General features: G+C 48.3%; 2 protein-coding genes across 3 annotated transcripts in view; both read right to left on the reverse strand.

Annotated features, from left to right (window-relative positions):
- Positions 1-1,316: 1,316 nt before the first annotated feature.
- GDF1 (growth differentiation factor 1) lies at positions 1,317-7,651 on the reverse strand. Its single transcript, XM_083594809.1, has 2 exons — positions 6,894-7,651; positions 1,317-2,513 (listed from the first exon to the last, which is right to left on the reverse strand). The coding sequence occupies exons 1-2, from the start codon at positions 7,177-7,179 to the stop codon at positions 1,720-1,722; spliced, it is 1,080 nt and encodes a 359-aa protein (XP_083450935.1). The 5' UTR covers positions 7,180-7,651; the 3' UTR covers positions 1,317-1,719.
- Positions 7,652-8,415: 764 nt separating this feature from the next.
- CERS1 (ceramide synthase 1) overlaps positions 8,416-13,217 on the reverse strand; it is a 31,738-nt gene continuing 26,936 nt past the window's right edge. The window contains exons 7-8 of one of the 2 annotated variants that reach the window (XR_014543356.1): positions 10,083-12,762; positions 8,416-9,979 (exon numbers count right to left, since the gene is read on the reverse strand). Coding sequence is in view for 1 of the 2 variants with exons in the window: in XM_083594819.1 (XP_083450945.1) it covers positions 12,720-12,762 (43 nt within the window). In the remaining variant the exon portion in view is untranslated. Of the gene's footprint in view, positions 12,763-13,217 lie in introns of both variants that reach the window. The other variant, XM_083594819.1, reaches the window with a different exon arrangement.

The raw sequence follows: 13,217 nt of genomic DNA on the forward strand, positions 1-13,217 counted from the left end.
TGGTATGATGACACTGGAATGGCTCAATCAGAGCATAAGACTCATCATCTCTGGGTCGTGGGTTCGAGCCCCGTGTTGGGCATTTGTTTTTTTTTTTTAAAAAGATATTTATTGTGATTTTACAAAAACATAAGTTTACAAAATAGAAAAAAGTCATAGAAAGAAAAAGATACAAAAAAGAAAACATAGAAAAATACATAAAAGAAAAAAAAGAGGAATAAAAATACAAAATACAAAAAACAAATAGATAAAAGAGAATTAAAAAACAAATCCGTTTTTAGTAACTTTAAACTCATTAGCTTGTTTCCTTGACCTCCTCACACCTCCCCTTTTTGTATTCCCATTTAGATAATCAAATCAGCAAATCCTTACCTTCTTTCGTTTATCTTAACTCTATATCTTAACATATTATAACTATATTTTCATCCATTTATCAATTCATTTTTGCATATTCTTATTAACTTCGTTGCTAATGCCACTTATTTTCAGTCCAACATCATTTTAACATTCATTAATTTTACAGTGTTTCTGAAGGTAGTCTTTAAATTTCTTCCAGTCTTCTTCCACCAACTCTTCTCCCAGGTCTCGGATTCTGCCAGTCATTTCTGCCAGTTCCATATAGTCTATCACCTTCATCTGCCACTCTTCCAGGGTGGGTAAATCTTGTGTCTTCCAATACTTTGCAATCAGTATTCTTGCTGCTGTTGTTGCGTACATATAGAATGTTCTATCCTTCTTTGGCACCATTTGGCCGACCATGCCCAGGAGAAAGGCCTCTGGTTTCTTCAGGAAGGTATATTTAAATACCTTTTTCTTTTCATTATAGATCATCTCCCAGAAAGCCTTAATCTTTGGGCACGTCCACCAAAGGTGAAAGAATGTACCTTCATTTTCTTTACATTTCCAACATTTATTATCGGGCCCGTGTTGGGCATTTGCAGTGGGTTGGACTAGATGACCCTTGGGGTCCTTCCCAACACTACAGTTTTATGATTCTATGTGAAGGTGGCCAAATGCCAGCAGTGATGGGAACTGCAGTCCAGGCCACAATTCCCCGACGCCTAACCTAGAAGGTGGTTCCCACATTAAGATAGCGCTCTCTCCCCACCTGCTACTTCAGTAACCTTCAGCCAGTGAGCTAGCATTTGTTCTCCAGGTGGAAACTGACCAAAATCACATAGGTATGTAGTCTTTGTTGTTGTTGTTGTTGTTGTTATTTGTAAATCACTCTCCATTTGCAGCTCTTAACCCCCCATTGATTAAAGGGACCCCAATCATCACCTTTTGTTCTGCTTTAATGACAAATTGCAATTACCTTTTAAAATCCCTTCACCAAAACCACACAGGCAAAAAATGAAGACCCCCCAACCCCCATGAAGCTATTAATACATTTCTTTTTAAAAATCCCCAACAACTTCAGATTTCTTCATGTCGTTCACTATTAGAATTAAAACTTTTACAATAGAGTTCCACCCTAGGAAAACAATCTAGAAGCGATTGGGTAGTGTTAAAAACCCATGTGCAGTCTTTGCTTTGGTGCAGAAAATAAAATACAACTCTGTTTAAGCGAACGCTGCTCCACATCTAAAGCCCAAGGGGCCTTGAATGCAGGATAATCTGGTTCTCGATGCAGAGCTCCAGCAGGGAGAGGCTGGCCAACGCCCCTCTGCGCGAGTGCCCCACCGCAACAAAGCCATGCCAGGGAACACCCCACCCCCTTTACCGGCACCCGCATTCGTCCACCACCATGTCCTCATAGTGCCTCAGCACAACATTGTCGTCGTTGTCGTAATACAAGATGGAGATGGGCGAGAGGCGGACAGGGACGCAGCAGGGCTGGGGGGTCCCTTCGGGGTCGAGGGAGTGCACCACTGTCTGCAGAATGGCGTGGTTGGTGCTGTTGAGGTCTTCGGCCAGTGGGAAGGGGCACTCGCCCAGGCAGTAGTTCGCCAGGTAACCCTGGGGGGCGATGATCCAGTCTTCCCAGCCAACGTCGCGGAAGCTGATGTACAGCCGGCGTGGCTTGCAGACGTTGCTGGCGGCCGTCGGGACGTAGTAGGTGCTCCGCCGCTTCCGGGTTCTCCCGCACTGTCCGTGCGCCAGGGAGACCACAAGGAGGGAGGTGTCAAGGAAGGAATCTGCACCAGAGCACAGCTTCCCCCCGGCGATTTCAAGCACCAAGCCCAGGTTCCGGGCAGGGGTTTGCCACACCTTTGCTGCCTCGGTCAGGTTGAAGACGAAGGACTTGTGGAGATGGATGAAGCTTTGCTCCACCAAGAGCTTCCGGCTGTAGGCGTGTGAGGACATCCCTCGCAGAGCTGCCTGGGAGGCCTGGTACAAGCTCAGCTCCAAAGGGTGGCCCGGACTGGCGACCTGGTACTGGTTGTGGCGGAAACGGATCTGCAGCTGCGCCATCATCACCTGCTCCCCTTTGTCCAGGGTGGAGAAATTGAAGTACAGCCGCTTCTGGAGGCACAGCCAACTCCGTGGCTTGTCGCTGTGGATGAATTGGCCTAGGAGAGGAGGAACAACACTGAGGCAAGAGTGAGCCAGCAGTAAATCACACGGTGCACTCCTTATTAGCAAAAACAGGATCTGCACAGGAGTATTAGCCCTAATGAGCACAGCAACCCATTCCTGGTGGTTTTACTCCATGAAAATCAGTTGTTGAGACCGAAAGGTCCCTCCTCCCCACAGCTGTCTCCAGGGTTTTCTTCAAACAATCTGAGACTGGGCTTGCGCCTTTTCATGCCTCTCCTGGTTCTGGGAGACCAGCGGGGAGGGGAGCTTTTCGCAGCAGGAGGGGGAGACCCCCATGGCTCTTCCCCTCTCTGCCTCTTGGCCTCCTTCTTCTCCTGCTTCAGCTCCTGCCTCTGAGTCTGGACTGCTCTCTGCCACACGCTCTCCCAGCCCACTAAGCCCTGTCCTCTTCTGATGACATCTGCTCCCAGTCTTCTCCCTCTGTCTGCTCATCACTGTCCCACCACCACTAGGGTTGCTATGTCTTGAAGAACAGGTCAGCCTGAGCTGGTGAAGGGGCTGCAGGCACTGTGCCCACGTACCTCTTCCCCCAGCTTGGGCTGGCAGTGGCTGCCACCTGCACAGCAACCCAAGCGGAGGCAGGACCCCAGCTCCTACCTGATCTTTGCTGCGACAGCCTCACTCTTCCATAGCGCTTCCGCTTCTGGGTCACAGCGCCCTCCCAAACATGCATGTGCACCCCCAAACCCCTTCTGAAAATAACTAAGAAACCCCAAACCAGACATTTCCTTTGAAATGTATAAATTAGCCCGGGAGGACATGTTGGTTCCCCCAAAAGAGGACATATCTGGGTTATATGAAGCACCACTCCCTGGGCTCTGAACCTTTTCCTCTTGAGGGTCCCCCAGCTGGTTCCACCCACCATTCCTCTGTGTCCAGCCAGTCCGTGACACAGCCCTATTGTTGGGCGGTTGGCATGGCGCTCGGAAAGCCAGGGGTGTCGTGGTTAGAGCATCAGACTAGGACCACGGAGAGAGCAGGGTTCAAATTCCCCCTTGGCCTTAAAGCTCCCTGAGTGTGGCCTTGAAGGCCACCGGTCTCTGCCTCTCCTAGCCTAACCCACCTCACTGGGTTGTTGTGGGGGATTAAATGAGGAGGGGGAAAGAGACCTCAAGCTCCTTGGAGGAAAAAGGCAGGGATATATAAGGCATTAAATAAAAACAAATAAATACTGACCAAGTGGGTTTCTAAGCTGTTTTAAGAGTATCAAAACCCATTTCACTGAATATCTTATTGTGTCTTATTGTGTTTTAATTTGTTGGAAGCCACCCAGAGTGGCTGGGGCAACCCAGTCAGATGGGCAGCATATAAATAATACAATGTATTATTATTATTATTATTATTATTAAAGAGCCTGCTGCTGGATCAGGTCAATGCCCCATCTAGTCCAGCATCTTGTTCTCACAGGGGCCAACCAGATGCTTCCAGCAATTGGTATGCAGACACATGGCTGCCTCCCACCTTGGAGAGCCAGCCTCTGGACCAGATGGGCCATTGGCCTGATCCTGCAGGCTCTTCAGATGCTCTGATGTGCCTGTTCACACCAAGAAACACCTGTGGCACCCAAGTGAGCAGAGCCAAGCATCCAAAGCTATCTTTAAGAACAGTTGAGTTCACAGGCATTGAGAAGGCCCATTATCGCCTGGCTGTGAGAAGTCTCACCAAGGTATAGAAATGGAGGAAGAGGCCACGGCTCTGGTTTCTGCAGTCTTGGGGAGGTGAGAAGAGCAGGCCTTCAAGGCATCTGGTCACAGAGCAGCTTCTGCTAAAGATGGTCAAATGCTGGTGGGGAAGAAGGATTTCCCAGCCACCAGCAAAGCCCTTTTTAATTTTGCATACAAACGACCTGCAAAGTTGGAGCAGTTTTCCTTCAGTAAGATTGGAAGGGGGGGCGGAGGGACCATTTCAGCTTTGCAGTTTACCATGCCTGACTTCTTATATATATGGTATAAATGTATGTGTTTAAATCAGGCTTGCATTTTATGTATAAGCACCATAAACACACACAGAGAACAGTAAATGAACACACAAGAAAATATTAATTTGTCATCAAGTTAAGCTATTTAAAAGACAGAGATTAATTGATTAGCCAGTCAATAAAGTAACAAATTAGGAAGGGGAATGGTTAAGAGGAAACAAAGGGTTAAATCCAATATGAGTTGCACTGATAATTGAAATTAATGGACATGATTAACCTAAGCTCACTGGGCTGCATAGATTTGCTCTGAGTAGAACTCAATTGAGCCTATTAGCATGTCTATTGCTCTACTCTGAGTAGAACTTGTGGCAACCCCCAGGCCACTATCCCATAAGAAAATTTACTTGGAAGTAAGCTCAACTGGGCCCAGGGGAATTTAATCCTTTGTGTGTCTACTCATATGTAAGCTCCGCTGAGTTCAGCTGGACTTCCAAGTTAAGTTTGTGTAGGATTCCAACTAGCCTCATACACAAAATACGCGCCAAATTATGCAAAGATCACTTTGAAGGCTATCAAATTTGTGAGGGAATAAGCTTTTCATGGACCCTAGCCCACTTTCATATTAGGCATGAGGTGAAATCTAAGTTGGCAGGTGTGTGTAAAATAGGGATATAAAGGAGAAAATGGGAAGGTGGAATAGTGGAGAAAATTAGTCAGTGATAAACTGGATATTAAATACAGTCCTTGATAGTCTGCAGATCATAACTCAGTGGGTGGATCATGAGACTCTTAATATTAGGGTTATTGGGCAAGAAGATTTGGGGTTCAGGATGACCTTAACAGATTGGAGAACTGGGCCCAAACTAGCAAAATGAATTTCAAAAGGGACAAGTGTCAGGTTCTGCACTTAGGCAGGAAGACCCAGCTGCACAAATATAAGATGGGGGAAACCTAGCTTACTAGCAGGACATGTGAAAAGGATCTCGGGGTCTAGGTGGACCACAAGCTGAACATGAGTCCACTGGGTGATGCAGCAGCAGCAGCAACAAAAAAATTAATGCTGTTCAAGGCTGCATCAACAGCAGTCTAATGTTCTGGTCAAGGGAAGTAAAAGTACTGCTCTGTTCTGCCTTGGTCAGACCTCACCTGGAAGACGGTGTCCAGTTCTGGGCACCACAATTTAAGGATATTGACAAGATGGAATATGTGCAGAGGAGGGCAACCAAGACAACCAAGGGTCTGGAAACCAAGCCTGATGAGGAATGGTTGAGGGAGTTGGGGAGGTTTAGCCTGGCAAACAGGAGATAGCCATCTTCCAATATCTCAAGGGCTGTCACATGCATTTTGATGGTCATCTGTCATGGAATCTTTAGTTGAGATTCCTGCATTGTAGGGGGCTGAGCTACATGACCTTTGGGATCCCTTCCATCTCCACAATGCTATGAAAACTTACAATGCAATGATTTAGCTCACAAATGAGGACATCAAACTTCCAGCCCATTACAAGTGTTAATACAACCATCTCAAGAATCCTGGGCTAAAAATTTGATGCCATTACCTGGAGGGTTGCGAGAGATAAAAGGCAATGATCAAAGGAGTTTGTAAAGCCTGGGGGGGGGGGGGAGAGGAATCTCTATTTTAAGGTTGTGCTTATGAAACTGAACATATAGTGAACAGCTGACTATTGTTTTCTTATGAGTCTTTATTTATAATATTGCCCAATCCACACTCATGCTAATTTATTTATCTTTCTTTGTTAATCACTTTCCACACAGGGGTCTCAAGGTGATGTACAGAATGCAGTAAAAATGCCTTTTTAAAAAATCCTTGGGTGAAAATAAGGACAGGGAATAACTGTGGAAATACCACAGAGGAATGATCAGCTGCGATGTTTTTATTGTGATTTCATAGAATCCTAGAACTGTAGGGCAGGAAGGAATCCAGAGAATCATCTAGTCCAACCCCTGAGACAAAGCGCAGCTTTTATAATAATTGCAGACTACTTTCAACACCTCTGGCCTGATGAGTAGTTATTTAAAAAGCATCAATCAAAACAAAGTTTGTTTTTGTCCTGGATTTGGGACTGTGCTCTCTGGTGAACTAAGTTCTACTCAGAATAGACCCAATGAGCCTTGGTTAGCCATGCCCAATAATTTCAACGTGTCTACTCTGAGTAGGACTGACATTGCTTACCATCCTGGGCTTTTATTCCCCAAACTGGCCTGATTTTATTAATTTTAGGAGAATTTAAGGGGATGCAGAATCCATTTCTGGTTTTATTGGGTGAAGAAAAGCAAGCTATAAAATGATCTCAGTGGGACTTGCTTCTGAGTAGACCTGTGCAGGATTCTATCCCCAGGGAGAAAATCATGGCCATCTCAAACCAGAAACCCATCAATCAATCAGAGCTCCCAAAAGCTTTCCAACAACGTACCTTGGTCTGGGAAGACTCGGATGATATTTCCAGGCACCCTGAATTCTTCCACCCAGCAAGGCGTCCTCCCTTCCTCGGAAGCTGGAGAGAGGCCGGCTCTCTTGTGGAACATCTTCCAGAGCAGATGGGGCACGGGAGGGGGCGATCTGGGGCTGGGCCTGGTCGTGAGCCCCAGAGATTTCAACACCAAACTTTCCTGCCTTTGCAAATGCATCCCTCCGACCAGCAGGACCCAGAGCATCCCAGCTGCTCCCAGAATCAGTTGGAAATAGTGCGAATGCGCCATTCTATTCTAGTCTGTTTTTTGGAGACGCCTGGGCTTTCAGAGCACCCTTTGCTGGCGATGGGGAGAAGTGGGGCCAGAAAAGTGGTCTGAATACTTGCTTTGGGGGAGATAAAGGCGCGGAGGAAGAGGCAGCTGATGGGGGTTGATTGGCTAATGGGGCCCTTTGATCTTTGGGCAGCTGGCCAGGGGCCGAGGGGGCTTCTGGGTAAGGACCCGACTTGAGGGTCCGGGTGATGGGCGCATCTGGTTAACCCTTCCCCGCCCAGGGCAGAGGGGACTCGCAAGCCAGGTGAGTTCAGTCCTGGGTGCGCAAAAGAGTTTTGCTGCTTTTATTTTACTCAATTTATCCTCCATATATGGATGCAGTTGTTTTCAAAGATTCACAACACCCCTGCGAGGTGGGCTAGCTTGAGAGACCCCAGGTGAGATTGCACAGGATCATAGAATTGTAGAGTTGGAAGGAACCTGAGGGTCATCTAGTCCAACCCCCTGCAAGGCAGGGATCTCAGCTAAAGCAACCATGACTGATGGCTGCCCAACCACTGGAGGGATTCCCCCCAAATCCCCCCCTGTAGTCATGGAGGGGGCTTTGGGTGTTTTTTGTTTCAGTGTGCTTACCTATAATCTTTAATGTTTTGTAAAGTATCCTGGGAACCCACTGAAAGGTGGAGAGAGGCAGTGTGGTGTAGTGGTTAGAGTGCCAGGCTGGGGCCTGGGAGAGACCAGGGTTGGAATCCCCCACTCCGCCATGAAGCTCACTGGGTGACCTGGTCCTATGTGTGGGGATTAAAGGAATGTGGGGAGGGGAGAGACCCCTGTGTGTCACCTTGAGCTCTTGGAGCAAAAAAACTGGAATATAAATGCAATAAATTAATAGTGACAAATCAAATTGTTATCAACCTATTATCTTGCAACCTTGGTTCTCCTTTCCAGTTAAGATGCAGCTCTCTCCCCATAGCTGTCAACTTTCAGAGTTGAAAATAAGGGATCAGCAGCCTCACCTGTCTTGGGGACAGTCTATGGGATATCTAACAATCCGGGATAGCAGCGGGAAATGGCGCTAGAATAAGGGAATTCCACCCCCCAAAAAAAAGGGAAGGTTGACAGCTATGTCTCTCCCCCATCTTGTCCTCTTTTAAACACGTCAAGCAGCAGCAGAAATCCCAATTCAGGAATACAGAACTCTACAATGAACTTTAAGCGGCTAGAAAGGTAATAAACAGCCTTTACGACAAATGCAGTTTCTCCTTCTTTTAATGAGGATTCCGCCACAAGAGAGTTGGCATTTAAATTAACACAGAAACAAACACAGTGTCTCAGATCCCTCTCTCACAGACAAACACCTTTCTGAAGCAAAGCCACAAGTCATAAAAGAGCAGGGGAGGAAGTGTGAACATGGGTGCAAGGGATGGATCCGGACCAGGCCTAGAAGTCTGGAGAGCTTTGTCATAAGACTCTCCTTGCACCAAACAGGAACCTTGTGTGTGTGAAGACATAATCCACCTGGATGGGATTTGACCCCCCCCCCCCAAAAAAAGCTTGCCTTGTAACTTACTCAAGAGTAGACACATAGAAGGGAATAGGCATGACTAATTTGGGCCCATTAACATCAATGGGCTGCATCCACTATCCAGCATTGAAGCTAACGAACACAACCACTAACACTAGGACCACTAATTTCAATGCACCTACTCTGAATAGGACTACCGCCAGGAGCAACCCATTGAAGTTAATGGGGCCCATTAGTCACATCCATTCATTTCAATGGGTCTACTCTGAGAATGATTCAGTTGGCTGCAACCTTGTTTTGCCCGGAAGCATCTCAGATCCCAAAGCATGCTAGTCCCTTTTACGGAAAGCCCAGTGGATTTGAAGCCTTGTTGGGTTCTCTGGTGATCCCTGTTTCACATCACGCACGGTTGCGACCAGAAACCTTTCCCCACTTACTCAGAAGTCAGCTGCAATGTGTTGAACCGGCCTTTAGGATCGCAGCCTTAGAAGGGGAGATTTCTGCCCACTCACTGGAGATGGGGGCAAATTTAACTTGACAACACATCCTCACATCTTTTAAGCTAGTTACACTCTTCCAGGATACCCATTGCAGATGGAGAATCTGGTGTGGTTCCTGAAGTCTGAACATTTATTTATTTTTTAAATATAGGCTTTGGGGTTTTTTAAGGGAAATACCTGGCAGGGTGCCACCTTCTTTCGTCCCAACATCTGGAGAGTCGCCAGTTCCCCATCCCTGTTGCACCTGGGTAGCCACATGAAAACAGGGTGTTGAGCTCAATGGGCCCTTAGTGACCACATTTAGAGGTTCACATATCCATCCCCGTCTTATTTTCCTTCCAAGGGAAGACTCACCAGAAGTCAACAGGCTGCTGTGGACAGGCATGGGCAACACTCAAGTGGCAAGGGGTCCTCTCTCTCTTGGCCTTGGACAGATTTGGTCAAGGAACAAGCCGTGTCACCAGCGCAGTCTGACTACAGGACACAATTTATTTAAGGTATTCCTAAACTTTTGCTTAATGTTTAAAACCTCTGAACAGTGTGCAAAACAAATTACAGTGCAGGAACACCAGGTGTGTTTGAGTGCAGCATATTGTTTGCGGCATCTGGCTTGCAGAGAACATGGGCTTTCACTAGAGAAACCAAGGTGCTAGCCCTCATGGATGCAATGGTATCCCCGAATCCTCAGAAACAGGAGCCGTGCACCAAATATGATTCCCAGTGATCGGGAGGGGTTTGACGCTCCACACTTCTTCCCTAGGAACGAACCTCCAAACCAGGGTTTCCCAAACTTGGGTCTCTGGCTCTTTTGGGACTACAACTCCCATCATCCCATGCTAGCAGGACCAGTGGTCAGGGATGATGGGAATTGTAGTCCCAAAACAGCCGGAGACCCAAGTTTGGGAAACACTGCCAGGTGTGCGCAAAAAATCAGAGAACTTGTTCAAATTCTCATCATTTATGCAAGTCAGGGAATCTAACTCTCCCCCCGTCCCCGCGGTGGGGAATTCTACAGTTCTTGGTGCTTTCAATTCTTCCATGGAGGGGAAAGGGAGAGGCAGAATTTTTAAACCTGGCACACATATGCAGGCTGCTGTGACTATGGCCTCATCCTGCACCACCAAGCAGAAGGGGGCTGAGAGGGCAAATGGATGCAATGGCTTCCCAGATGTTTTAATTATCAAAAGAAGGGCTCGTTCACACAGACTCCAGCGTCCCGACTTGTGTTGGAAGTGTGTACGCTTGTTGGTTGGTTTAAATCGACCAGACTGCATTTCTGCTGAACAATACATGTGGATAAATGTCCACATGTCCACAGACAGAAGTTCAAAGATTGTACACTTCTGGGATGTAGTGTGTGAACACCCTGAAAACACAACTTCTGGATCCAGGGGTGCTTTCGGTTACAAATGTCCCCATCTGCATTACAAATTCCTCTCCCTCCTGCGTCTTCTTCCACCTTAGCAAGCAATTGTTTGCGTCCACATCTACTGTTGCTAACTCAGGGTGAGCAGAATGCGAGGAGCACCAGGAGCTGCCCTATACAGCGTCAGACCATTGGATAAAACGAGATCAAGACTGTGTGCAGCTCTCCCAGGTTTCAGGCCTGGGGGCTCTCTCCCAACCCAAACTGGCGATGCCGGGGACTGAACCCCCGGCCCTACTGAATGCAAAGCAAACGATCTACCGCTGAGCTGTGGTCATTCAGTTTAAGGTCATTCTGGTCCTCATGGAATATAGAGCTGGCTGAAATAAGCTGCCTTCTGTTGCATCAATGGGTCAGCGGAGTTCAGTAATGCCTACACTAATTGGCAGCAGCTCTCCAGGCTTCCAGACCCGGGGTGTCCTTTCACAGAGATGCTGAACCGGGGACCCTCCACATGTGAGGCAGCTGCTCTAAGCTTAACCCTTTCCTGGATGATCTCTTGGAGATGGGCAACTGTTTCCAACTCTGGGGCAGCTGTTGGTAGAGCAGAAGACTCTTAATCTCAGGTTCCTGCATTCCAGGGGGTTGGACTAGATGGCCATTGTGGTCCCAGCTCTGTGATTCCGTCCCCTGCCAGCCGTGCATTTGCCACTCGGGCTTTCCGCCCCCAAAGGATTCGTACCACCTTCCTCTGCTTTTCCCTGGGGTTAAGGGTTGGGGGGGGGGGTTAATAGCGTGACATGGATGGGCGCTGCCCCAAAGCCAGCTCTGGGGCGCCCAAGTGAGCCACAAACATCAACTGGCGCTGTATTAGGGCCCTGGGACTGGCAGAACCAGTTTGAACCTCTGCTCACCTGCAACACCTGTGGTGCCGTGAGATCTTTGGAGGCTGGATAGGGTAAAGATAATAAATCTGCCACCAGAGCTTGCATTCTATACCCAAACTTCATTGGAGATCTATGCTGGTGCTGCTTCAAGGTATTCCCTCGCAGGAGAGAGAATGCAAAACAAGAGTCACCTCCATCCATCTGGACAGAAAGACAGACGCCAATGGTTTTGGGCTGTCTGAATGGCACCTACACGCCCTGGCAGGAAAAGAAGCTGCCCAGCTGCCTCTGCTCATTGGGTGCAGCACCTAGCTCACAGAGACTCCTTTTTCCTTGTGGGGCGCTGTGGTACAGTCCTTGCAGACAGACAGACTCTGAAGGCAGAGGCTCCACACAGCCCCCTCAGGCAGACACAGCCCCAGCCCTTCTGTCTCCCCGCATTCCTGGCGCCCTGTTTTTTCATCACAAACATTTTAGATATAAAAACAGGCAGCCGATTTCACCATCATCTCCCCCAACCCGTGCTCTGCCCTTACAAACAGAATGTTTTAAAAGTCTGTTTTCAGAAACTAATTTGGAAAATTACAGTAGTTTTGGATACTTCCTTTGCACAGAACAGGAAAAAAGCACACCCACCCTGAGACAGGTCCAAACACCCTTTCCCCCTTCTGCTAACGATATCCAGTAAAATATATATTTTAAAAAGGCGGGGTGTGCGTGCTTGCAAGGCGAGGAATAAAGTGCCGCAGAGCATTGTGGGATAGCCGTCCCCTGGTGAACACCACCACCCCTCCTGTCAATCAATTCACATGTGTGATTCCCCGCCCCCTCAATCTGATCGGCCACTTGCTTCGCTTAACCAGGCAGGGCTCTGGAGAACAAGGAGGGTGGGGAAAGCTGTTGCATCCTCTCGGGGCCACCCCAAAGAAGGCTGCGCAGGGCAGAGCTGGTCTTTACAAGGGGGCGTTGGCGGAGGGGGGACTTTTGCCGCTCCCTTGGTGGGTCTCTCCGCTGGGCATGCCGCATCCACCCCAGGTTTGTGAAAAAGGCCCCTTTTCAATCCACTCCATGGGCGTCCTTACTGCCAGCGCCAACTCTGGCCAAATGCAAGAGTTTTTTTAAAAAACAATGCAACCGCCAGTGAGTTTCCTGAAGACTCTTTCCCCCTCCCCACCCCACAGCTCTAGGTATCAAGATGGAGGGGTGGGGGGCGGGCTCTTCTCTGGGTTGCCAAACAAGCTGGGGGTCCTTGCCAGCAGAGATCCGGCGGGTGCCGTCTACAACCGCTTGTCTTTCACGAGTCCGTTCTTTAAATGTTTCCTGTGGAAGAGAGAGCAAGAGAATCGTTGACACACAGCTGAACCCCCTGGAATTAATGGGCCTAAGTCAGCCCTGTCAAAAGAAGGGAAGACTAGCCTGCCGGATCAGGCCCAAGGGGGCCCCTCTGGTCCAGCATCCTCTTCTCACTGCAGCCAACCAGACACCCGTGTCAGGAAACCCGCAAGCAGGATTGGAACCCCAGAGCCCTTTCCCACAACAGCATCTGGGATGCAGAAAGATTTCTCCCTCTGAGCATCACCCTATTGGCTAGTAGCCATTCCTCTGTGAGTTCATCCAATCCTCTTTTGAGGCCAGCCAGGTTGGTGGTCATGCTGCCTCCTGTGGCAGAGAGTTCCATAGTTTAACTAGGTGCTGAATCTCCCAGCCTTCAGCTTCATTAGATACTCCCAAGCTGTAGCGTTAGGAAAAAAGGTCTTTCTCCCTCTCGCCTATAA

The sequence above is a fragment of the Podarcis filfolensis genome (assembly GCF_964270895.1).
Source record: "Podarcis filfolensis genome assembly, chromosome: 18".
NCBI classification, from domain to species: domain Eukaryota; kingdom Metazoa; phylum Chordata; class Lepidosauria; order Squamata; family Lacertidae; genus Podarcis; species Podarcis filfolensis.

Bases quoted from the DNA above. Each gene is read 5' to 3' on its own strand.
- GDF1 (XM_083594809.1), bottom strand. From the start codon at position 7,179: ATGGCGCATTCGCACTATTTCCAACTGATTCTGGGAGCAGCTGGGATG. The intron at 2,514-6,893 runs GTACGTTGTTGG...CTCCTCTCCTAG, and splicing joins CCGAGTCTTCCCAGACCAAG to GCCAATTCATCCACAGCGAC.